Source organism: Hippocampus bargibanti, linkage group LG01 (genome assembly GCF_051943395.1).
Source record: "Hippocampus bargibanti isolate YZ-2025 linkage group LG01, ASM5194339v1, whole genome shotgun sequence".
NCBI lineage: Eukaryota > Metazoa > Chordata > Actinopteri > Syngnathiformes > Syngnathidae > Hippocampus > Hippocampus bargibanti.
This window is the reverse complement of record NC_142734.1, coordinates 19,164,226-19,189,032: the sequence shown is the minus strand read 5'-3', so window position 1 is coordinate 19,189,032 and position 24,807 is coordinate 19,164,226. Positions and strand designations below refer to the sequence as shown.

Genomic DNA, 24,807 nt, shown 5'->3' with positions numbered 1-24,807 from the left:
TATCCAGTTGGCAGAAACACTTAGAATTATAAAATCACAACAGGTACTCCACGGAGATCAGAGAATTAATTTCACATTTGTTTCCAAAATAGATGGAATCATGATCAGGGATGGGCATCAACGAATTGTAATATCATGAATATTTTTTTAATCAGATGCAAGAGACTTGGAAGGCCGGCGACTACGTTGGGAAGAAGAGCTTTTGACCAACAATATTTCGACAGACCAGGAATGACTCAGCACATGGCTGGAGGTGGAAATGCCTACTTGGCGGTCACAGATCATTGCAGCAAGCATGTAAATGTTGTCAGGTGGAACACAACAGTATGTACGTGTGCAAGCTCAACCTCAGGTTATCTGTTTTACTATCTGTGCATAACCAAGAGCGTGGAATTGAGGAAAGGAGGTGAGGTCGGGACGGTGTATTCAATGTCAGTGAAAGAAAAAAAAAAAAAGAAAAAAAATCTGCCCTCTATCTTATTTTGCACAGTCGGTCGGGCGAGCTACAAGCAGCTCAGTTACACGACACTTGCAGTGAATAATCAGTCTGGCAAAGGTTCACAAAACAGCGAAATACCTTGTCACTTACTGGCTGACCTGCTTCAAGGATGAGGAGGGAGGGAGCGAGCGAGCAGCGGGCTTGGAGAGGGACTGACAACATGAAATAATCAAGAAGGACCTTTACTGCAACTGAAGGAAACCCCCAGGATGGACACAAAGTTGGATTTGTGACATTTGTGCTACATTTTTATTATTTTTTCATTATTGCAGCAATTGTGCGCCCTAAAGTATAAAATCCAATTTACTCTTTGCTGGCATTTTTTTTGTTGGGCACCCTGCATCACCAATTCAGAATCATGCATGCACGTAAGGAATTTAAGGAGCCAGTATTGAGGACAGTGCCTTGCTCAATGGCATCTAAGTAGTAGTAGCGAGAAATGCTCCCCCCCCCCTGTATCATTTGCAACAAAACAGCTCAAATGAAACCTCCTGTGGAGGTTAGCTAATAAAACTCATGTCAACGTGAGTTGGCGCGGATGAGGAGACAGTGTTTAAAAAAAGAAAGTGAGGAGACTCAGGTTTCACTCATGAAGAAATTTCCAATTCTCTTTCTTTCCCAACAAACTATGACGTAACGACGACCGTAATGACTGCCCCCCCCCCCCCCCACCCCCATACCACAGCATAAACAAAAGCGCCACACTGATGGCACAAACACCCGTCGTCAGAAGGCTAGCTCTAGCGGAACTTTCTGCAGCCAATTTTTTTCCCCCAATATGGTGGAAAGGTTTGGCTCACTGTCTTGTTCCTGATCCGACATTTCAGCATTGCCAACTATAATGATGTACAATGACAGGTAATTACTAGGGGTAGTGAACATGAGAGGTCCAGATCAGCAGTATCTGTGAAGCTTCTGGAAAGTCTGAGTGAGAATGAGGACTGCGGCCAACATGCCGAGCGGTGCTCCCATCACAGTCCAGATGGAAAAAAAAAAAAAAAAAAAAAATCAGCGCCACCAGTTACATATTGTGTTATCTTGACTTGCATTGCATGGTGAAGAAGTACATTGCATCTCTTTTTTTCCTTTCGACTTTCCCCTTCAGGGGTCACCACTGCGAATCAGTGTGCTCCATCTAACCCGGTTTTGTGGATCTCCTCTCTCACATCAGCTACCTTCATGTCCTCTTTGACAAAAGCTCAGCATCCTTCTCCTGATACGGTCACTCTCTCTCCTCTGGACATGTCCAAATCATCTGTCTGGCCTCTTCTGACTTTCTCTCCAAAACCTCCGATATGAGTTGTCCCTCTGATATATTCAGTCGTGATCCTATCCAACCTGGTCACTCCTAAAGGAAACCTCAACATCTTCGTCTCATCTCCCTCCTGTCTTTTCTTCAGTGGGACTGTCCAAACATGGTCTCATCAACGTTTTACGCAACTTTCCTTTCGTCCATTTAAAGAATTACATTGCACCTAAATCCAATATTCAAATACGTAGTTTGTGTATTTAGCCACAAGCTTCACCTTCATGCATGCCATGTGTGTGTTGCTGTAATGATCCTCAAGTTATACCCTTCCCCACACACACAGACACACCATAAATTACCCCATAAGTGACTGAAATTAACACAAATTCTTGCAGGCAATTCAACAATTTCTCAGGCTAATGAGCTTTTTCCCTTTACTTTTAAACTGCACCTGTTTAGGTAGTGGGATGTGTGTGTGTAAGCCGTGTGTGTGTGTGCATGTGTCTTTGCCGGCATCATCACCGCATTTAATCACAATTTTAATTAAGCATGTTGGTAGATGTGTGAAAGAGAGGCAATTATAATGCAGATGAATGATGATTTTGCCGCATTAAATGGTTTTGTTTCTTCGTTAGGTTGATTGCATAAACAGTGCTCACTTCTTATCTGCTGTAATTTTGTAACTGTTTTGCCAAGGGAGGGGCAAAACACCAAGTCTTTGCATTCTTTGATCCGGTTAACCCTTTAATTACTGCAGCAAGAGGAAGAGGATTTACTATCTCTCTTCTTAAAACAATTAGAGTCGTGCCTTGTCAATCATTCTGAGGGTTGTATTGCAGGTGGTGTGGGGCTTTGCCCTTAAACGTTAACCAATCAAAGTCCTCCAATCTCCAGCACAGATGGGTTCTGCTGGCACCGACTGCCAATCTTTATGTGCTCGTCAAAGTAACATTGGGTTCCACTACGGCGCCTTCGCCTGCCTTTATTGCTGTGTAATTTAGCTTTGAAATTTATGTAAAAACAAAGGCAAACCACTATGGCATGTTTCCTGAAGACGCCGGCACATTTTTTTTTTTCATTTATATGGAATCGTTTTTCCCTGAATTTCCCCTGAAGTGGCAGCCATTCATCGTTTTCCTCCGATGACAACTTTTACAAAATCAGAGTCAGTGTATCATGTAGGTGGACTTGCCCAAAAACATGGTCAGGAAAAAAAAACTCCCAGAATCCCTCTGTGTGTTCTGTCCAATGACTCCCCCTCACCCCCCGTACCCCAAAACAACACTCATTCTCTAATCCCACTGAGCACTTCTTTCAGTTTATCCAGAGAGCATGCAGGGGACAGTCCAGACACACACACAGACAAACCTGCGCACACAAACACGCATGCATGCCCACGCACACACACACACACACACACACACACACACACACACACACACACACACGCACACACACACACACACACACACACACACACACACACACACACACACATGTGCACGCACGCACACATACATACACACATCGACACTATCTAAAACTTTCCCTTCCGTCACCTTGAAGTGCATCTCACAGGACGGAGCTCCTTTCTGATTAATAGCAGTGAGTGGCTGGAGGTAAACATTGCATTAAATCCTGCAAAAGAGGCCAATATGTGCACAGGACAATGGCCCGGCCTGGCATCTCAGAGCCTTTGTTCTGAGCTTAACAAAACTCTTCCGTCACACTGCTTTACCTCAATGCTGGCCTGTCGAAACGGCCATCAAGCCGTCAGCCCGCAAAGCTGCGGGCGGGGTGGCGACAGTGGGGGAAGGTTGGCGACAGTGGGGGAAGGTTGGCAATTGGTGAAGAAGAGAATGATGAAGACAGGAGAAGATGAAGGTGTTGCACACAGTTGTGAGAAGATGAAGCGGCCGAAGATGATGCAGAGGAAGAGAAACCGTTAAATTATTTGCAAACAGGTGCTGGGAGTATTGGGGAAGGGGTTGAAATAAAAAAATAATAACACTGGACTCTTCCACTCAAAATAATAACAGCGATATATGACAGCCACAAAGGGTGTGTGAGGTTGGGGTAGTCTGTGGGGGAGGGTTCTCTGACATGGAACTGGAGCAGCCAGATTCACTAAAAGTTTCATTGCAAAATCCTTATTCTGCTTCCCTCTGAGACCCATGGGGAGGTTCAGAAGGTGTGTGTATTCAGAGAGAGTGAGATAGAGAGATAGACAGAGAGCGTGAGAAGAAGAAGAGAGAGAGAGAGAGAGAGAGAGAGAGAGAGAGAGAGAGAGAGAGAGAGAGAGAGAGAGAGAGAGAGAGAGAGAGAGAGAGAAAAACAGAGAGAAACAGAGTAAGCCATGCCAACACTTTAAATAAAGTAGCTAAGCGTCTGCAATTTTATGATTGTCAGAGAAAAGACCGATCTTTCTGTCTCTTTGTGTCAGTCCTGTGGCTGTCTGGTGACCACTCTAGCTTTGTCTTCAGCTGCAGTTTGCCAAAATATACAATTGTACACCACGGAAGACCAGCGGAGATTTAATGACTAAACTATTTGATTTCATTTTTGTTGTATTTTCACCACGTGAAAGTATCACAATGGTCAGTAATGCATGATTATGATTTTTACACGCTCACACTGAGTGACATCGGGACCAATTAGTGTTGTGGCATATCATGATTGACATAGCGACACCACAATGAATTTATAGTCAGACTACAGTAATTCGCGTGAGGTAGGAGGGCAGATGCACAGAATCTCCAAATTGACAAAAGTAAGGGACTCTGTGAAGTTACATCCGTTTCTCCTGGCAAAAACAAACCCAATGTTGGGCAATGTAAATGAATATTAATTGCCAGTACAGCATCACCGTTAAAGAAAGTGGCTGTAAATGTAGTACGACTGAATATTTCATGATTTTAATTACTGAAAAGTCATTGCCAGTCACTGCAGCTAATTAGCAGACATAATAACATTAACCAAACTGTGATTGCTGCTTCAAGTGGTTGCAGCCAAATCGCAATGTGTGTGTGTGTGTGTGTGTGTGTGTGTGTGTGTGTGTGTGTGTGTGTGTGTGTGTGTGTGTGTGTGTGTGTGTGTGTACACAGAGAGAGAGAGAGTGAGAGAGAGAGAGAGAGAGAGAGAGAGAGAGAGAGAGAGAGAGAAAGACAGAGAAAGAGAGAGAAAGAGACAGAGAGGGAGACAGAGAGAGAGAGGGAGGGAGAGGGAGAGAGAGAGGGAGAATGAGACAGAGAGAGAGAGGCAGAGAGAGAAAGCGAGAGATAGAGAGAGAAAGCAAGAGAGACAGAGAGAGAAAGCAAGAGAGACAGAGAGAGAAGGTGAGCTAATTAGCAGACATAATAACATTAACCAAACTGTGATTGCTGCTCTCTATATATATATATATATATATATATATATATATATATATATATATATATATACAGTAAAGTCTCGTTATATCGATATCGGATATATCGATAGTCCCGGTTATATCGATACTATTTCTATGCACGCACGGAGAAAATTACATGCAAACAGGGTCGGATATATCGATAGTCCCGGTTATATCGATATTTTTTCGGACTCCCTTGAATAACGATATAACGAGACTTTACTGTATATATATATATATATATATATATATATATATATAGGGGCGGCCCGGTAGTCGAGTGGATAGCACACCGGTTTCACAACTTGTCCCTAGGTGTGAGTGTGAGAGTGACTGTTGTCTTTGTGTGCCCTGCGATTGGCTGGCAACCAATTCAGGGTGTCTCCCGCCACGTGCCCAAAGACAGCTGAGATAGGCTCCAGCAACCTCCGCGACCCTAACGAGGAATAAGCGGTACGGAAAATGAGATGAGATGAGATATATATATATATATATATATATATATATATATATATATATATATATATATATATATATATATATATATATATATATATATATATATATATATATATATATATATATATATATATATATATATACAGTAAAGTCTCGTTATATCGATATCGGTTATATCGATAGTACCGCTTATTACGATACTATTTTCATTTCCCTTGCACATTTCTAGTCTTTTTATGTATAATTACTACCGTTTAGTACAATACCCGGTTATTACGGTGCTCCTTTTCATCCCCCGCTGGCCATTTTTGTTGTTTATATCGATATATCCGTCGCGCCATTGGTCAACTTGGTCACGTGTCTTGTTACGTGAGCCGCCATCGGTCGCGCCATTGGTCGACTTGGTCACATGAGCCGCCATCGGTCGCGCTATTGGTCGACTTGGCCGCGTGACTTTGTCACGTGACACGCCATCGGTCGCGCCATTGGTCAACTTGGTCACGTGTCTTGGTTACGTGTCACGCCATCAGTCGCGCCATTGGTCGACTTGGTCAGGTGACTTGGTTACGTGCCCAGCACCCGTGTAGCAGAGCCATTTTCATTTTCAGACGCTAGCTCGTGTGTAGCAGACGAGATTGAAGTGTTTGTGTTAAAAGGTAAAAATGGGAAGCAGAAGAAGATTGATGACTTTTTTAAATTGTATACATAATACAGTAAGATGTAAGCGTTGCAGTTTCCCTGTTGTGTTATGTACATGCCCACTGTACTGTATATGAATGCAATCGTTTTTTGCAACAATGTTTCTTGTTTTGTCTGCTGAAGCGCGATGATTTTGAAAATTATTAACATTCCATACTGTGTATTAAAGGACAGCCGATGTCACTTTTTATTCAAATGCAAATAAAAATGACTTCACGCCAAGACGTCTTGCATTGCTTGTGAATCCAGTTATGAATATGTTTCAAATACACTGTAGTTCTGAAGATTAAAGCATACATGTTTACAATCATTAAAGAATTATATGTGCCATTTTGAGGCAACATTGGGGGAACATCTCTGACCCAAAAAAAAGGGAGCTAATGGCCAGCTCCGTTTCTTATATGGCGCTTGGCTGCCCTCTTTTGGCGGCTTTTGTTTAATGCAGATATTTTTTCGGACTCCCTTGAATATCGATATAACGAGACTTTACTGTATATATATATATATATATATATATATATATATATATATATATATATATATATATATATATATATATATATATATATATATATATATATATATATATATATATATATATGCGGCCCGGTAGTCGAGTGGTTAGCACACCGGCTTCACAGTGCAGAGGTCGCCGGTTCGCGTCCCGGTGCGGCCTCCCTGTGTGGAGTTTGCATGTTCTCCCCGGACCTGCGTGGGTTTTCTCCGGGTCCTCCGGTTTCCTCCCACACTCCAAAAACATGGCAGGCAGATTGACCACTCCAAATTGTCCCTAGGTGTGAGTGTGTGAGTGACTGTTGTATGTCTTTGTGTGCCCTGCGATTGGCTGGCAACCAATTCAGCGTGTCCCCCCCCTCGTGCCCGAAGACAGCTGAGATAGGCACTAGCAACCCCCGCGAACCTAATGAGGAATAAGCGGTACGGAAAATGAGATGAGATGATATATATATATATATATATATATATATAGACATAGACATAGACAATGGGGAACAGAGGATGAGGTGATGGAAGAGGGACAATCATGGGGGGGAAAGCCCCTACCTACACGGGATGTACCACCGAACCATAGCAGAAGTGGCTGATCTCAATAAGTCCTATCAGTGGCTAGAGAGGGCTGGCCTAAAGGACAGCACAGAGGCACTCATCCTGGCTGCCCAAGAGCAGGCCCTGAACACCAGAGCCAGGGATGTACCACACCAGAGAAGACCCAAGGTGCAGGTTGTGCAAAGAGGCACCTGAGACAATCCACCACATAACTGCAGGGTGTAAGATGCTGGCAGGGAAAGCCTACATGGAGCGCCATAACCAGGTGGCTGGCATAGTCTACCGAAACATCTGTGCGGACTATGGACTAGAAACCCCAAGGTCAAAATGGGAAACACCTCCCAAGGTGGTGGAGAAAGACCGAGCAAAGATCCTGTGGGACTTCCAGATACAGACCGACAAGATGGTAATGGCCAACCAACCAGATATCATGGTCATAGATAAAGGGGAAAAGAAAGCCGTTGTCGTGGATGTAGCGGTCCCGAGTGATGGAAACATCAGAAAGAAGGAACATGAGAAAATCGAGAAATACCAAGGGCTCAGAGAGGAGCTGGAGAGAGCCTGGAAGGTAAAGGTGACAGTCGTGCCCGTGGTGGTCGGAGCACTCGGGGCAGTGACCCCCAAACTCGACGAGTGGTTGCAACAGATCCCGGTAACAACATCGGATATCTCGGTCCAGAAAAGCGCAGTGCTAGGAACAGCACGGATACTGCGCAGAACCCTCAAGCTTCCTGGCCTCTGGTAGAGGACCCGAGCTAAAAAAAAAAAAAAATGGGGTGGGTGAGACGCGGATTTATATATATATATATATATATATATATATATATATATATATATATATATATATATATATATATATATATATATATATATATATATATATATATATATATATATATATATATATATATATACAGCAGAGGCAGTGCCTCACCTGTCATCATGGAAGGCTAAATAAATAAAAATAAAAAATAAATTAAACAGTTATATGTATTTAGTGATTTGTCCTTTAAAGTTCTTGTCCATTTAACTTCACTGTCTAAGGATTTTTTTCAAAATCGCTGAATTTTCACATTTACCGTTCAAATACTAAGTAGAGATGAGCGGTGAGGCAGCAGCCGGCTGAGCCTCAACATGGATTGCGCAATCACTATGCTTACTGTGCTGGCTTGCTCTGCATGAGACCGCATTGCTGTCCTTCTGCATATCGCTATTAAAGCATGTTTAGTATATGAACTAAATTTCTACAGTTTAGCTGGTGTATATACTGTAGAGTCATTGTACATTATAAACACTGTACTACAGTGTTTATTTTGTTTTATTTTTATCAAAACACTGTGCGTAGGTGAGGCAAACAGTTCTCCCGCCTCATGACAGGGGGCGCTTGTGAGTGTGTTGTGTGTTCCAGAGATACTTCCGACTCCACGTCTCCAGAATAATAGAATTAGAGACAGAAAGCTATAGTAAACAGTTAGCAAGTAAAATGCAACCCTGCAGTCTTTTTCAATCGCTTTTCGTCAATGGATGCTACAGCTGCGTGTTTGCTTTCAACATTTAGCTTGTAGTCGACGTGCACATTCCACCATGATGTCCCTGATCCACTGGTGGAAAGACGCTTTGATCCTCTCCTCTTTCATCTAGAACTGCTTCATGTCATCACAAAGAGGGTACAGCAAGTCCTGAAGAATGAATGTCTCTCTGTGTCTTTGTTTTGTCATATTGTCTCTATGCTGTCATATTATTTGTTATTTAGGTTTTTTGTTCTTTTGACTTCAAGACGGCGCCCCGAGAGTGGCTGCCTTTCCAGCAGCTCATGTATTTTGTTTTTCTACTTTCATTCCTTTCATCACTCTGCTGCTGTGAAATGTAAATTTCTCCACTGTGAGACTAATAAAGGCAAATCCAATCCAATCCAATCCAATTTTTTCGTGTTGCTTGGCCTCATTTTCAGAATGGAGGATTACATACCTAAATTGAAAGAATTTTCTAAACTGGACTTTCAATCGAAGCCGGAGGTAATAATTAAAGGAAGACCAACACCGGAGCTAAAAGGTTTGCTTCAGACAACGGGACACAATACTCGCTCTTTTCAGGCGGACTGGTACACACGAAAAGGCTGGCTGTGTGGATGTCCAGCAAGAAACCGCCTTTTCTGCTTTTCCTGCCTTCTGTTCTCAACTTGTGACAATGTCTGGACTCAAATGGGATATTGCGACCGGAAAAATTTACAACGGAGCCTCATCAAAAATGAGCGAAGACTCAACATCAGCATCCACAATGCTAAGGTAAAGATGAACCGGGAGATTTTAAAATATCTCATCAATGCCACCTGCTTCCTTGCCAAACAACAGCTGGCATTTCGTGGAAACAATGAAAGTAAAGGCTCTGCTAATCGTGGCAACTATGTTGAACTATTACATACTTTCGCTGAGACAGATGACAGGCTAGCGAGTCATTTTGGGATATCCACTGTATTTTCTAGCCTGTGAAACAGAATACAGAACAATTTAATTGAAGTAGTTGGTGATGTCATTAGAAATGACATTAAAAAGGAGATCGGTGCAGCCCCATTTGTTGCTGTAGAAGTAGACGAGATTGTCATTCTCAGCACTGAAAACATACAGTCGGAACAGGACTGATCAAGGATGACTTTCGTCACTGGCAGTGATCTCCGTTGAGACAGAGAGAGTTTTAAAACTGAAATAAGATAAGGAAGGCTTCTACAAAGAAGTTATCGATGCCTTTCTTCAGAAGGAGCGGCGCATGGACTTCATTTACAAGTAAAGGTTTTTTAATTATATTTTTCTATGCTACAGTTTGTATATATAAAGAATGCTGACATGAAATATTAAACAAAATACGTTAACTGTTGCCAATCAAATGGTGAATAAACTACTCTGTAGAGTTCATATGTTTGTAAATCTGACTATGATGACGTCAGTGCCTCACCAGACATGAACCTCACCGCACGTCACTGATATATATATATATATATATATATATATATATATATATATATATATATATATATATATATATATATATATATATATATATATATATATATAGAGAGAGAGAGAGAGAGAGAGAGAGAGAGAGAGAGAGAGAGAGAGAGAGAGAGAGAGAGAGAGAGAGAGAGAGGTGGTGTATCAGTTCTGAGCTGAAAAGGAAGTGCATTCTTCAATTCGGGGGCAACAGACTGAAAGGCTGTATCAAATTTTGTTTGTTGTCTGGTGTGTGGAACATGAAATAGAGGCGGTCATCATCAAGCAGCGATCTAACGGGACAATAAAATGACCCCAAATCCAGTATGCATGTAGTATCCTCAATATTGAGAGGTCGTAAAGTCGTAAGAATAACACAGTCCAATTTATCTGTGGAATGTCGGGCGATAAGGACATGACTGGGGGTGCATATAGATTGGGAGTTGGTTGTTGTCCATGACAGTGTCATGAGAAATCATCAGGTATACTGCAGGTAGTGATCACATATCCCTTGCTTGATCCCAAAATGTATTTATTCCAAAGCAAGTTATCTTCAGAATCAGAATCAGAATCAGAATCATCTTTATTGCCAAGTATGTAGGACACACAAGGAATTTGTTTCCGGTAGAACACGCTGCACTAGTATCGTTGTCAAAAAAACTGCTAAGTGGCACTATACAGTTCCATTTTGGCTACTGTTGAAAGAGTTCAAAGAGTTAATGGCTTGGGGGAAGAAGCTGTTTAAATGTCTGCTGGATTTGGTGTGCATGGATCGGTAGCGCCTGCCTGAGGGGAGTAGCTGGAAAAGGTGGTGGGCAGGGTGCGGAGGGTCCAGTAGGATTTTCCGCGCCCTAGTTTGGATTCTTGCAGTGTGCAAGTCCTCGAGAGTGGGTAGGGCGGTGCCAATGATTTTTTCCGCCGTCCTAACTGTCCGTTGAAGTCGGATTTTGTCCATTTTTGTGGCGGCCCCGAACCAAACGCTGATGGAAGAACACAGGATGGATTCGATGACAGCCGTGTAGAAATGTTGCAGCACCTCCTGTGGCAGGCCATGCTTCTTTAGCAGCCTCAGGAAGTACATTCTCTGTTGGGCCTTTTTCAGGATAGAGTGTGGTGTTGACCTCCCACTTCATGTCCTGGGAGACTGTGATTCCCAGGAACTTGAAGGTCTCAACGGTTGACACCAGGCAGTTGGATAGTGTGAGGGGTAGCTGTGGTGATGGATGTTTCCTGAAGTCCACCATCATCTCAACTGTCTTGAGCGTGTTCAGCTCCAGGTTGTGACGGCTGCACCAGAGCTCCAGAATGCCATCTAGTTATGCGAGTGATGTATCAAGACAGGCAGATCAATGAGCCACTCTTCCACTAGGTGGCAATTAAATTGTCCACTTTTTGTGAATGGATAATATGTGGCGGTGTGCCATGAGATTTCTTATCATGGGAAACTTGACTTGGCTCATTAAAGGTTGTGAACCACCGGCACAGGTGTCATCCGTGCCTTCCACGATCTTGACCATACCGCTGCAATTATACCGCTGCAATTAACTCACACCACCTGTAAGTCTCGTGCATGAGACATCAAACTAACTAACAGCAGATAAGTCCGCATCGCTTGCTCGGCCACACAAACATCAAACGGTATCCTAATGGCATCAAACACGTTGCGTTGAAACACTTCCTCAGAGGTGCAACCTCTCCTCTGCCGTGTCAGTTTGAGCCGCCTGTCAGAACAGCGGTAGACAGGCCTGTCGCCGTGATTATCCCCCTGCTACCTGAGGAGGTGTTTGTTTGACATCTGCCGCTGACAGCAGCGGGACATTTGGCGTTCAGGGGAGGGGGCTCCCTATCCAGTCAGAACCTATTAACACGTAAATTCTCCTCTCAGACTTTTTTTCCACGCTCTACTTTGCTCCACATGTCCATGTGCTGTGCCACTGCTGACATTTAAAGCAAAGAGTGCCGCCTCCCTTAAATCCACGTTTCATCTCCCCTTGACTCACTCATGCCAGAGGTTAAATGTATGTTTGAATAACAGAAATGCCGCGTGTAATTTCTGACCATTTCCTCTTTTGACTGCAACCTCCGGTTAGCAAGCCGCTTGATCAGTGGCGAGATGAAAGCAAGAAGAATGTGTGCAGCCGCAAAAACGACCTAATTTTGTTAATCTCACTTGGCAATCGGCCGCAATTAAAGCGCGATAACCCATCTGAATTCCATGTGAGGGCATGCAGGCGAACCCTCGTTAGAGAAAGGTAATGGGGGTGGGGGTGCTGCACTGAGGTGGCTCGCAAGCTAGAGTGCCGGTGAATAATGGAGCAAAGTAATCCAGCTTCAAATGGCATGTTCTATCAATGTGTTAAAGGTAGCTTGCTGGGGAGGGGAGGCCCTCACTTCATTCGACGGATCGCTTATTGATTGGTGTATGAGCTGTTGACCTTGCCGCGAGTGATGCCAACAATCAAATATTGTTTCTTTGTGCGCACGTGTGTGTGGATGATGTTCGAAATGTGTCTGCATAAATGTTCCAACTCTACAGTCTCCGCAGCCAGAGAAACAGTGGCACACAAAAAAAGAAACCTTCCTTGTATGGGTAATTGTCACGGTTTGCGAGGTGGTGATGGTGGGTGCGGATCCCAAAAAGCAGGCAGGAGGGAGCAGGAGATTGTTTGACAAATTGTCTTAAAATGAAAAAATCAGCAGGAACAAAATGTAAAACATCAAAATCTTCTGAACAGAAAAAATACAAAGTATCAAAAGAAGACCAAAAGTAAAAGTTAACCAAGGTTAAACAAACACATGCACAGCATACACAATGCATGCAACAAACCTGCAGCAAACAATGAACCAACACCGGATGGTCGTGCCGGGTGTCCTTTTAAGTGTCAGTGATTAAAACGACCAGCACCTGCAAGGCTGCAGGCAGGGCTGACGTCGCTACCCGTTGGTCGCCAATCTGATCGGGACGACCAGCACCTGTGCAGGTGCAGGCGGGGCCAACAGCGCCCCCCGTTGGTCGCCAACCAGATCATGACAGTAATTGAGGTGATGTTTTGCTAAGAAAACACAGTGATGGTGCATGGATGCATCTTTTCGCGTCTCTGTCAATGAAAATTTAGTAACGAAGTTATAAAATTGACTTGTGGTGGCATGTTCTAAAAAACTATTTTATTTGGCTTTTGGAATCTGTTTGACTGCTTAGCTTCCTCTCAGTGCAGAGGTCGTGAGTTCAAGACCCGATCCGGCCTCCCAATGTGGAGTTTCCATGTTCTCCCAGTGCCCGCGTCAGTTTTCTCCAGGTACTCTGGTTTCTTCACGCCTTCCAAAAACATGCATGTCAGGTTAATGGAACACAGTAAATCTTCTCTCGTGGCAAATGTTTGCCCTGCCATTGGCAGGCAACCAGTTCAGAGTGTACCCTTGTGAGGATAAACATAAAAAAATGGACAGACGGATGGATAAATTCTGTAGGTTCAATAACCATCAGAATATGAAAGCCTTTAATAGTCCCACAATGGGGAAACTTGCACCTAAAAAAAGTATGTGAGGTTTTTGAACAAGTGCAGGATCACCGGTAGGATGTGTCACAGCAGCATAGTAAAAGCAAACGGTGGGATGAGCCAGGCCGGATGACCTTCATAAAGACTTGTCACTTGACTCAAATGAGGCGTGATATTTGCGAATGCATTGTCGTGCCGCGTTGAGGCATTAAAGATGGCGTGCATACACAAGCATGAAGGTATTTGCCGGACCATTGAGGTCTACAATTGTGTTTGCTTTCGTCACGAAGAAAGAAAGACGGGAAAAGCAGGAAAGAAGGAAGCATTAAATGAAGTACGGCGGGCAAAGAGGACTCATCGATAACATGTCAAGTGGCTCAGGAATCTTAATATGAGAAGCAGCCGCATAGTCGTATGCCCGCCGTGGTCACGGCGACCGAAGGAGATCACAACTGCAAATATCTCAACTGGTTCTCACCCAGCCGCCACTTTCCCCAATTCTGGCACTGACTGCATGTGTATGTACGTGAGACCCTCATACCCCCTTTTCAAGTGCAACGCCCTCCCCACCTTCCCCTGACACCAGCCACCCTGTCCTTCTAAAGCAGAGGTTAATATCATGGCTGCCTGGTAAGGCATTATCCAGAACCTTTCAGAACAAAAGGCCCCTTTTGCAAACAGACTCTTTCTCCTTCAAGCACCCCCCTACCCCCACCTCAGTGTCCAAAGGTGTTTGCTGAAGTAAATCTGCCTAAATCCTGCGCAGCTTGGCCAGGAGAAGGATGAGGGGGAGGGAAGGTGTACCGATAATCCTTCTTCTTAACCAAAAAGGGTGAAAAAGTTCTGTGTGAGGAAAAGAAAGGGTAAAAAGAAATCCATATCACATGCTGCCCCCCTCCCCTACCCACATCCCAAATCTCCCCATCTTTGCTGAAGATTTGCATCCATCCCGCCTGGGAGGTGCACGATAAAGATATCAGTTACACAAGGAGCTTGTGAGACACCTGCCTCTGTTTGCAGGTCACAAACTTTTGCAAGCAAGAACGAGACGACACCTGCTCGCGGATGCACAAGCCCACCGCTTCTTCTTAAGAAGTGCCAGCGTCCACGAACAGTGCGAGCATGCCATCTCGTAACACTATCTGTGTGTCAGGAGGGGCCCGGGCCCCCGCGAAAGGAGGGAGGCTATAAAAGGCTTGTAACCAAGGGACCGGCAACAAACAAGCACAAACAGCCCAGTTATTTCTCTCCAGCAGCCACCCCTTCCTCCCTCATCTTCCTCCCTCGCCCCCCCCTTTTCATCTCGGCCCCCTTTCTGATGCTGAATGCAAATGTGCAGCCCTGGTGCTGGCGGCGAGAGAGGCTGAATTGTGATTAAGAGGGAGAAGAAGAAGCAGCAGAAGAGGAGCTCCTTTCTTTGTTCTCCCCCCGGGGGATGTTTACCAGGAGAGACGCGGCGGATCAGATATGAAAGGCATTCAGGTCAGCATTGATGTGAGCCAAAGTGAAATGGTACCTAAGGCATTCTGAAGACCCGCCGTGTCAGGGGTCTGGCCCGCCGGTGCCTCTGCGAGTGTGTGTTCGCTGGCCGCCAGGCGGACGGGGAAAAAAAAAAAGTCTTCACACAAGCGCGGTGGTCGAGACATGCAAAATAAATAAATACAAATAGGAAAGACATAAAATAAAACACATGGGGAAATGCTTTTCTTGGCTATTTTGGAGAATGAGGAGGAGGAGGGATGAAAATGTTTTATCCAATGTCCAGGGTGGAGGATATGATCATTAGTGTGTAAGTACGTGTTTTGTGTGTATGTGTTAAGGAGAATATGTGTGTGCGTGCGTGCAGATTTGTTATGTGTCCCCACAACCACAAGCCGCACTGTCTGCTTTTATGTGTCTTGTCAAAGGTGTAAGCAAATGTGCATGCCTGCTCAACTGGGACGCACATAAAAAAATATGACGATTAAGAAAAAATAATAGTTCGGAAAATGATAAAGTAACAAACTCAAAAAAGGAGATAAACAATTTTAAATGACAAAAATGAATGTTAAAGAAGAAGACCGTCACACTGGTGGCACAATGTCATTCCGAACAGATATGTGCGTCATATGTATATCATTTTAGAGTTATTTTTGCAAGCCGCAGGCGAGGGAAGAACAAATCCAAAGAAGTCACACTGGTCGTGGCGGGATAAATCTGACCTCTTATGCGGAATGTTTGTGATTGCTGCTTATTTAGACTCAGGCAGCTGACTGAGGTATGAGAAGACGCCTTGCCGCATTTATGTGGACCAAAAGCCGCCACGTTACTGCCCCCCCCCCCCCACTAGAACATCTCGCCGTAATTATTTCCCTTGCTCAAACACAATAATCGCTTCAACACGGATGCGCCGTGAAACAGTTCTGTGCACAGAAGAAGCCATCAGAAGTGGAAGGCTGCACACAATTGGCGACCCGTATGGGAATGGCGGCGCTGAATGGCACGGCGGACAACCCCCCGCCATTATTGAAGGTATAAACATGTAAATGAAACACATTACCGCTGACAATCAATTGTCCGCGAGCGGCCTGCGAAACCTCCTCCTTCCCTTCCCCTGTACCTTGAGGAGGGGGGAAGCACCTTCTCTGACTCCCATATGCCCCCCATATCCCCCTTCTCACAATCCTTCCCAAACGGTCATGGTTCTCTCCCACAGAACATTAAAAAGACTGTGAAATAATAGCAACGGACAAATTGTTTGGACTGGCACAAATATGGCATTGTGTTACACCCAAAGCTTGCACACAGATACGCGCACACACACACACACACGCACAAAACACACACACACGCACTGTAATACAGACTGCATGTAAAGTGCGTTACTGGGCTGCAGCTGTTATGTAATCTGAGTACAGTTCCAAGGAAACATCCTGACACTCAAAGGTTAAAGGTCATGCAAGGAAATCAGAAATGGCTCAGATGCGGTTAATGCAGGATTTAAAATGGGGGAAAAACATGGCTGGCTTATCATAAGATTTGTTGCTGTCTGGTGGGAAAATCAAGCGAGATTACACTTTGGCTTGGCATCAGATCCGAAGAGCCACACCTGACCAAGGCCAAACTTTCGCGATGCGTTCATGTTACTTTGGTATATATTCTTGATGTGCAGACATGCAGGACGCAGTGATGAGCTGTGGTTAAATATCACATGACACACTGGCCAGAGAGCGCTACCGTGTGCCACCTCCAGCCCTGAAGGCCAACAGTCATCTGAAGGAGAATGTCATCGCTTGGACAACTTAGTGAGCAAAGGCCTCATTAATACTAATTGGCTGGATGGCTGGAAAACATTGATCACATTCACCGCAAACAGGAAAAATAAATTAAAACAGAACTCATCGACAGAGTCAGATCCAAACAGGCTACAAGATTTCACAATCATGTTTCGGGTCCAATTGGTCTCTCAGGAGGCTTGAGGAACCGGCCCGTTTAGCCTTTCGCTGCCGACAGGGAGAGGACAGCGAGAGCGGCCAAGCCTCAATAAGATTCAACATTCCCAAAGGGGTGTTGGGGGGTTTGGAAGTGAAGGGGGTGGGGGAGCATCAAGCAGGGAAAGACATGTCATGTATTATTTTCATTCAAAATATGCGATGGAACTATTTTTGGAGCCAATTAAAAAAATATGTGCTATTTGTGTGAAAATTAATTTAAATATTTTTGTACATTGGGTAGGTTATTTTTGTAAACAGTTGCTGCTGCTAAACAAGCTCTGAATCTGCTTTTATTATTTTTTCATAGATGAATATTTTAAGCTTAGCTGCTGCTTTTCAGAACAAAAATAATTTGTCTGCAGACCATCATTCCAACAAATCAATAAATGAAATCTGATACAGATAAAGAATCCGTGGGGGAACTGCTTTAAAAAATATGATGCAAATATAACAAGTCTGTAGTAATTAAAACGAAAATGCAAAGCTCGTCTGAGCAGCTGCATGGCAGCCTTCATATTTCACACACACACACAAACACACACACACACACACACACACACACACACACACACACATATACACACACACACACACACACCCATACACACGCGCGCGCACACACACACACACACACGCACACACACACGCACACACACACACACACACACACACACACACACACACACACACACACACACACACACACACACACACACAGGCGCACGAGCGCAGATTCTCACGCAAGCACGTACAAACGCACTGTGTGTACGTGTGGAATAATCAGGAATAACGGGGCCAGGAAATGTCACAGCACATTTTCCTCTTGTGGGAAAGAGTACACTCAAATGGATAAAGAAAAGCGATAAATGTGCACCTCCAGCGCGCCAATTAGTGTCCGACTTTAGATGACAAGTCCTGTATTTCTAACCGTCACCCCTGTGAACGCACGCAATGAACTTTGCGTGGCTTTGGGTGTCCGTTGTATTTATTTAAAAAAAATGAGACAAAACAAATGCCAAAAACTGCCGAAGATGTAAAACCCAACACCAATACGCGCACTGTAGCGAAAACGCGTGTCCGGGGATCAGCCACAACTGGGTGACCATTCCACCCCTGACTCGGACTCTGCGCCACAGGACCGGTTCGTCCCAGCCAGAAGGCCCGCCGGCACACAACACAACTTTCCAACATCTTCAAGTTCGCTCCCCCAACAACAACAACAACAACAACAACAACAACAACAACAACAACAACAACACACACACAACACACACACACACACACACACACACACACACACACACACACACACACACACACACACACACACGCACGCACACACACAAGCAAACGAGACTTCAAACGCATTGTGTTTGTCGCCGAGTAACGGCCCGGACTGGGGGGGGGGGATCATCAGGGACGCTCTCTTACCGTTTTTCCGTCTCGGGTTGGCTTGTTTTCGCCGTTTGCACCGGGGCCCATCCGCCATCATCTCCTGCCTCATTTAGAAGTGTGCGCGTGGGCTCAGACGGCAGCTTGCATGGACCCCAACGCGTGGATTCAGCTTGTCGCCTGACTCTGACGGGACGCACACACACCAGCACGCACACAGACAAGAGCCGCGAAGGCGTTAGCCAAGACACTCGTACAAACAAACTTTGGTGGACATGCTGACAAAATATTATTAACAATAAAAACAGAGACTCTTGATAATTTTGAGATAATCACGACTACAAGTGATGATAAATTAACAGGAGATGGACCCCACCCCTCCAACTTTTTAATTTAAATGCGAAAAGTTAGACAGTTTGTTTCATTTATTTTAGTTGTGGGTGTTAAAATTAACAGCGAGTTAGTATCGGGGTTTAAACTCCATAATGAGGATGAAAAGCCCTTCATAAATCTTATTTTAGGCAATAAAAAACATGATGAAAAAACTGATATCCACGGACGTGCACACGGGCGAATAATTCCCAGCCACGCAGGGGGGGTATAACGGAACTTTGAACAAATTGCTGCGAGTTGTTTTTTGCGCCGCACACACGCCTTCCGAAATTCCAGCTCAATTACAATCATGCAAGAGAAAAATACGAAAAAGGAAATGTATTTGCGGACGCGCTGAATGTGTGAATTGCGCACAAACTAATGAAAAGAAAGATTGTTGCAGGAACAGCAGATCCAATATGTGCCAATAAGTAGAAAGGAACAAGAGGTTGTGTCGTTTGTTTTCCAATTTGCCACTAGTGGGTAACAAAGTGGACCAAGCGGGCGGACCAGCGCAGTCCGGTCGCTGAACAAAACGCCGGGCAAAGAGCGCCCGGGACCGGCTACGAGGAGACTCCACCAGACGCTTCTGCGCATGCATGGATTTTTTTTCTTCCCTCCTCCAAACCAACTCATCCACCTGCGCAGGTAAATTCCAAGTGAGGCGCACAGATGTAGGGGAATGTCAGTTTGGAGTGCGCACAAAATCGCGAGAGTGCAAGGAACGTACCTACTTGTTGTGTGGGGGGAAAAAAACAGTTGTGTTGGTCCGATGACACCGGAGCGCGGCGGTGAGCGGATTCCGGTCCAGCGGTGATAATAAAACCTTGGAAATAAAGTCTGCTAGTGGTTTGGGAGGAAGGAGGGAGCACGCGTCCTGCTCGGCCAGGTTTACAACTGATGTCTTAAACCCACTCCAGGAAACAAACCTGGGTCGGGACTGACGTGTTCCGCCTCTTCTAATGACATTTTTTTTTCTTTCCACCTCCTTTTCTTTGCAGTGCACACGGAGAAGAAGCCCCCTGAAACGCACGCCACCTATCTTCACGGGAGGGGATAATTGAGAGGAGCGAAACGTGAATCCTCTGGCTTCAACTTATTTTTTTTTTTTTTAATTTCCTCCACCCTAACCGCCCTCACCCCCTTCCACCTCCGACACGCTCTTGTTGCCCCCTCCTGCTCTTCTCGCTTTCTCCGTCCTCCTCTTTTGCACAGTGCAACCAACTACAGTATATCCATGCGGAGTTTGCGCATGTGCGTGTGGTTGTTTGTGCGCGTGTGTGGATGTAACGCGTGTGAGCGTGTGTGCGAGAGGGAGAAACTTGAAGCTCATCCACACCGGCCGCAGTTGCACGTAAGGATTCTTCTTATTTCTAAATTTTTATTTACACCTGGTATTTTAGACATAATGTGAGTGTTCTTACTCGGAAATGATCGCTAAAATGTGCCAAAATTCAACGGAAGATGATTTTATCTGTAAAATGTAAGCGATCAGTGCGCTTATTTATTGAATTCAGTAGCTACATATGCGCGGTTTTGCTGTGAGTGGGAATATTTAGGTCTATGGGAAATTGCTGACAAAAAGTCAACCCGTTTCACTCTCAATGCTGTTTTTGTGCCCCTCTCTAAATACAAATAATGTAATTTTAATTGTGGATATTTTTGTAATCGTGTGTCAGATACCTAACATTTGTAGTTTATCATTTTATTATTATTTTTATCTGAATTACTAGATTATCGTTCTACTGGATGCAATAACTCAAGTGTAAATGTAATGTGAGGTGAATCATTTGCATTTAATTCATTAGCACATTTTTAGCGGTTGATAATCAATAAATATCAAGCAAAAATATAATTTTATGATCTGGCGCTAAAATGATTAACTTTATTCGTACAGTGGCATATACAGCTATTTTAGAAGAGCTCTGTGGCATTAAAAGATACAAGGGGGAGAAAGAAAAGATCGGAGAAAAGCACAAAGTGACATAAAGTGTCCGCGAAACTGCACAGTCCCTGCAGGAATATTATGCGGATATCAACGACATTTTAGAGCTTTATTAGAGTGATTCTCGCTTCTGGAGGCCACTTAAGAGGATGAACCTCACATTTATTAAAGAAGTCAACCATCTCATGAGCGCACGTCTCTCTCTCTCTCTCTCTCTCTCTCTCTCTCTCTCTCTCTCTCTCTCTCTCTCTCTCTCTCTCTCTCTCTCTCTCTCTCTCTCTCTCTCTCTCTCTCTCTCTCTCTCTCTCTCTCTCTCTCTCTTTCTCTCTCTCTATCTATCTCTCTCTATCTATCAGACAGAGGGCGAGAGAGAAAGAGAGAGAGAGAACGGGGGGGGGGGGGTAGAGAGATGGGATGGAACAAGTCCCGCCCATGCAGAGAGTTGATTGGCTATGCAAATAAAGGCTTATTTTGTGTCCTTTCCTATTGCAGGTCGCTACTGGATGGCTAATTAAATCATCAATCAGCCCCCCACCTCTTCGTTTTTACATCAACGAAAACCCAGATGCACGATTATTATTACGGTTATACAGGGGGATGTAGAATTAAGATTGATTCTTAAAATTGGCAACATTATTATTATTATTTGTTTTTATTGTTATCATTATTATTGCGTTGTATTGCTGACTTTTTACCGTGAAAACTCAGGTAAGTTATATTACAGTTACGCTTGTGTGTGTGTGTGTGTGTGTGTGTGTGTGTGTGTGTGTGTGTGTGTGTGTGTGTGTGTGTGTGTGTTTGTGTGTTTGTGTGTGTGTGTGTGTGTGTGTGTGTGTGTGTGTGTGTGTGTGTGTGTGTGTGTGTGTGTGTGTGTGTGTGTGTGTGTGTGTGTGTGTGTGTGTGTGTGTGTGTGTGTGTGTGTGTGTGTGTGTGTGTGTGTGTGTGTGTGTGTGTAGGAATAATGTGAGGCTCTCCTTTTCCATGTCGAAAGTGAATCAGGTCCTGGATGAATCATTGCCACGCGCAATTTGCTGTCGGGGTATTTGCATGTAAACGAGGCGGCGCGGTTGTCGTACTTTAAAATGCGCGCGACCGCACGCGCACTTGAATTTATCGCGTCCAAAGATTCATTCATCCACGCCGGCCTGAAGTGGTACCCCTCGCCTTCCTCCTGCGCACGCAGCCTCTTGTGCGTGGGGCCGCATATTCACAGTGTAAACGGATTAAGTGTGTGTGACCTTTCGGGGAGGGGGGTGAGGGTAATGCATATATGTTGTTAATTGAGGGCGGGAGGTGTGAAGGGTGTGGGGGCTGTTTTAATATTTATTCTACATGTTAATTTGATAATAAAAGTGCAATTACAAGATGAATTATTGGTCTGCTTGTTTCATACACAATTGCAGCAAATAAACCTGATGGGTTTATGTATATTTTAAAAAATCCTCGTCTCACCCCTCATGGGTGGTGTCTGTCCCCCATTTTAGCTCGGGTCCTCTATACCAGAGGCCAGGAAGCTTGAGGGTTCTGCGCAGTATCTGTGCTGTTCCCAGCACTGCGCTTTTCTGGACCGAGATATCTGTTCCCGGGATCTGTATATATATATATATATATATACTGTATATTTTGTGGCTGCACACCAAATCATCTAAAAAAACACAACAGGGATTCCATCACTGGCTAACATTTGATCTTTTTATTATGGAAGGTCAAAATCCTGAAACCCATGATTTGATGTTTTAGTTTGATGAGGTGCCGTGATTTTTTTTCCTCATACAAAATGTGTACCTCAGCTCAAGTACCTAAAATGCATCTATAAAAGGAAAGTGGTGAGAGTTTGACCCAGGATATGTTGATTGAACTCCACAGGTTCTGAAGGCCACATTTTTTGACGAGAACCGCGGCCAGCATGACGGACATTTGGATGCACCACAGCACAACTCAAGCATCCCCTCTCTCACTCCCCCACCCTGTGCTTGTTTGCGTCTCTTCCAGCTTTGCAACATCAAACTGAGCATCTCTCCTCTGACTTGGGCTCAGATAGCCGCCAACGCCACGGCGCAGAGATTGACAGACAATTACAGAGCGGGAGGTGACAGCCAGAGCGTGTGATGTGTAAGGGCTCTTCCAACATGTAAAATGAAGAGTTTACATTTGTTTCTGATCTCTCCCACTCAGACAAGAAGGAGAACAAGCTAGCCGGGGTACAAACAAATGTTTGCACTGAGAGCTATTGATTTAGCATCTCCTCAGCAACCCCCCATCCCCCCACACAGATACACAATCAAACATACCACGCACACAAAATCAGAAACAAACAGCTGCACAGCTGCGGATGCTGTATTGAGTAAATAAAGAATTTGACACAATTGTGCACTCTGTAGACCTTCAATGTCAACTTGACTTAACTTTATGAAGGTCTCTTTGCTGCTCACCATCACATCACAGTTACGTCACTGAATATTGCAAATATTTAATTTGATGTTTTGTGACAAAAAAGCAGCTTGTGATTCCAAGGTCTGATAGATCTCGCAAGGAAACTTTTTTACTTCCAAAGTGGGAAAAAAACACAACTTTATCGCTTGCCCCAATGAATAATTGACAGTGTCTCCCCTGAATAATTAATCAAACATTTGAATAATTGTTGTAGCTCTCATCTCAACATTGATTTGCATTTTGCCATGCTCTTATTACGAGTGCACATCCTCTCAGGACACAAAGACACCATGAAAGGAACAAATGTACATTTGCAGGAAACTTGTCCCACATTTCCACTCGACGGCCGCAAAAAGATGCTCAGCCAGGATAAGCAATAAGATGGGGCCGCAGCTTCAGAGTGAGACATGTTGCATTCTATATATTCCGCAGAATTAATCTTAATATCCCTCAGGGAACTACTGGGTCGAAGACATTTGCGAAACCAGAATAGCTCTCAGTGGAGCACGTATCTCAACCAAGGCTGAACAAACCTCATTTGGACCGCGTCTATTTGCAAAACAATGCTTGCAAAACGAACAAGAAATGTGCAAAAAGACATAAAGAGATAAGGCATTAAAAATTAAAATACAGCACCAGTGGAAAAAAACAGACAATAATACAAATGTGAGAATAATAACAACAGCCAAAGAAAGAAATCTGCAACCAAGCACGGCGTGCGTCTATTTTATACTGTCCATTACATTTCAATGAGCAAAAAAATAGATTTGTGGGAGTCTTTGTTGCTGTTTGGAATACACCAGACAGTCAACTTCAAAATTTTGTCATTTACTTTTTTTAACCCGAATAAATAAACAAAACAATCTACATCTAAAAAAACACATGCTCAAAGAGGAAGTCAAGTCAATACAACCTGTTTTATGCCACCTCATTATTCTAAACATAGAGTAAAAGGTTTCTTCAGCCGTCTCTGCACTTCTTTGAAGGTGTCGGATGTTTCGCTCCTCACATGAAGAGTTTCATCAGCGAACTAAAGTTGTGCTGGTACCTCTGGCCCTATATATATCCCTAATGGACAAATGTGGCAGTGCGAGGCCTCTGCTCTGATAGGTCCCTGCTCTACTGCTCACCTTAAGTTCGCTGACGAAGCTCTTCTGATGAGGAGCGAAACATCCGGCACCTTCAAAGAAGTACAAATGACAGCTCAAGAAACCTTTTCCTAGATGGACCACTTGTATGACTGAGCCGACACAGATGCACTCTAAAAATAGCCATTTTGCTCTCTAATGCCAACTGGTGAGACTGAAAATGAAATCACAGGTGAACCATGATTGTTTGTTATCTGAGAC

At 44.1% G+C, this 24,807-nt stretch overlaps 1 protein-coding gene and 1 long non-coding RNA gene across 4 annotated transcripts in view; one reads left to right on the top strand and one right to left on the bottom strand.

Moving 5' to 3' along the window:
• Positions 1 to 20,115, bottom strand: part of zeb2b (zinc finger E-box binding homeobox 2b) — a 75,832-nt gene extending 55,717 nt beyond the window's left edge. The window contains exons 1-2 of one of the 3 annotated variants that reach the window (XM_089002199.1): positions 19,815 to 20,115; positions 18,748 to 18,894 (exon numbers count right to left, since the gene is read on the bottom strand). In XM_089002199.1, coding sequence (XP_088858325.1) covers positions 18,748 to 18,820 — 73 coding nt within the window. In that variant the 5' untranslated portion in view covers positions 18,821 to 18,894; positions 19,815 to 20,115. Of the gene's footprint in view, positions 1 to 18,747; positions 18,895 to 19,810 lie in introns of all 3 variants that reach the window. The other 2 variants (XM_089002197.1, XM_089002215.1) reach the window with 2 other exon arrangements.
• A 203-nt stretch (positions 20,116 to 20,318) lies between these two features.
• On the top strand, positions 20,319 to 23,461 carry LOC148903415 (uncharacterized). Its single transcript, XR_016115726.1, has 3 exons — positions 20,319 to 20,434; positions 21,518 to 21,733; positions 23,018 to 23,461. It is a non-coding gene; the product is annotated as an uncharacterized LOC148903415 (long non-coding RNA).
• Positions 23,462 to 24,807: the final 1,346 nt, after the last annotated feature.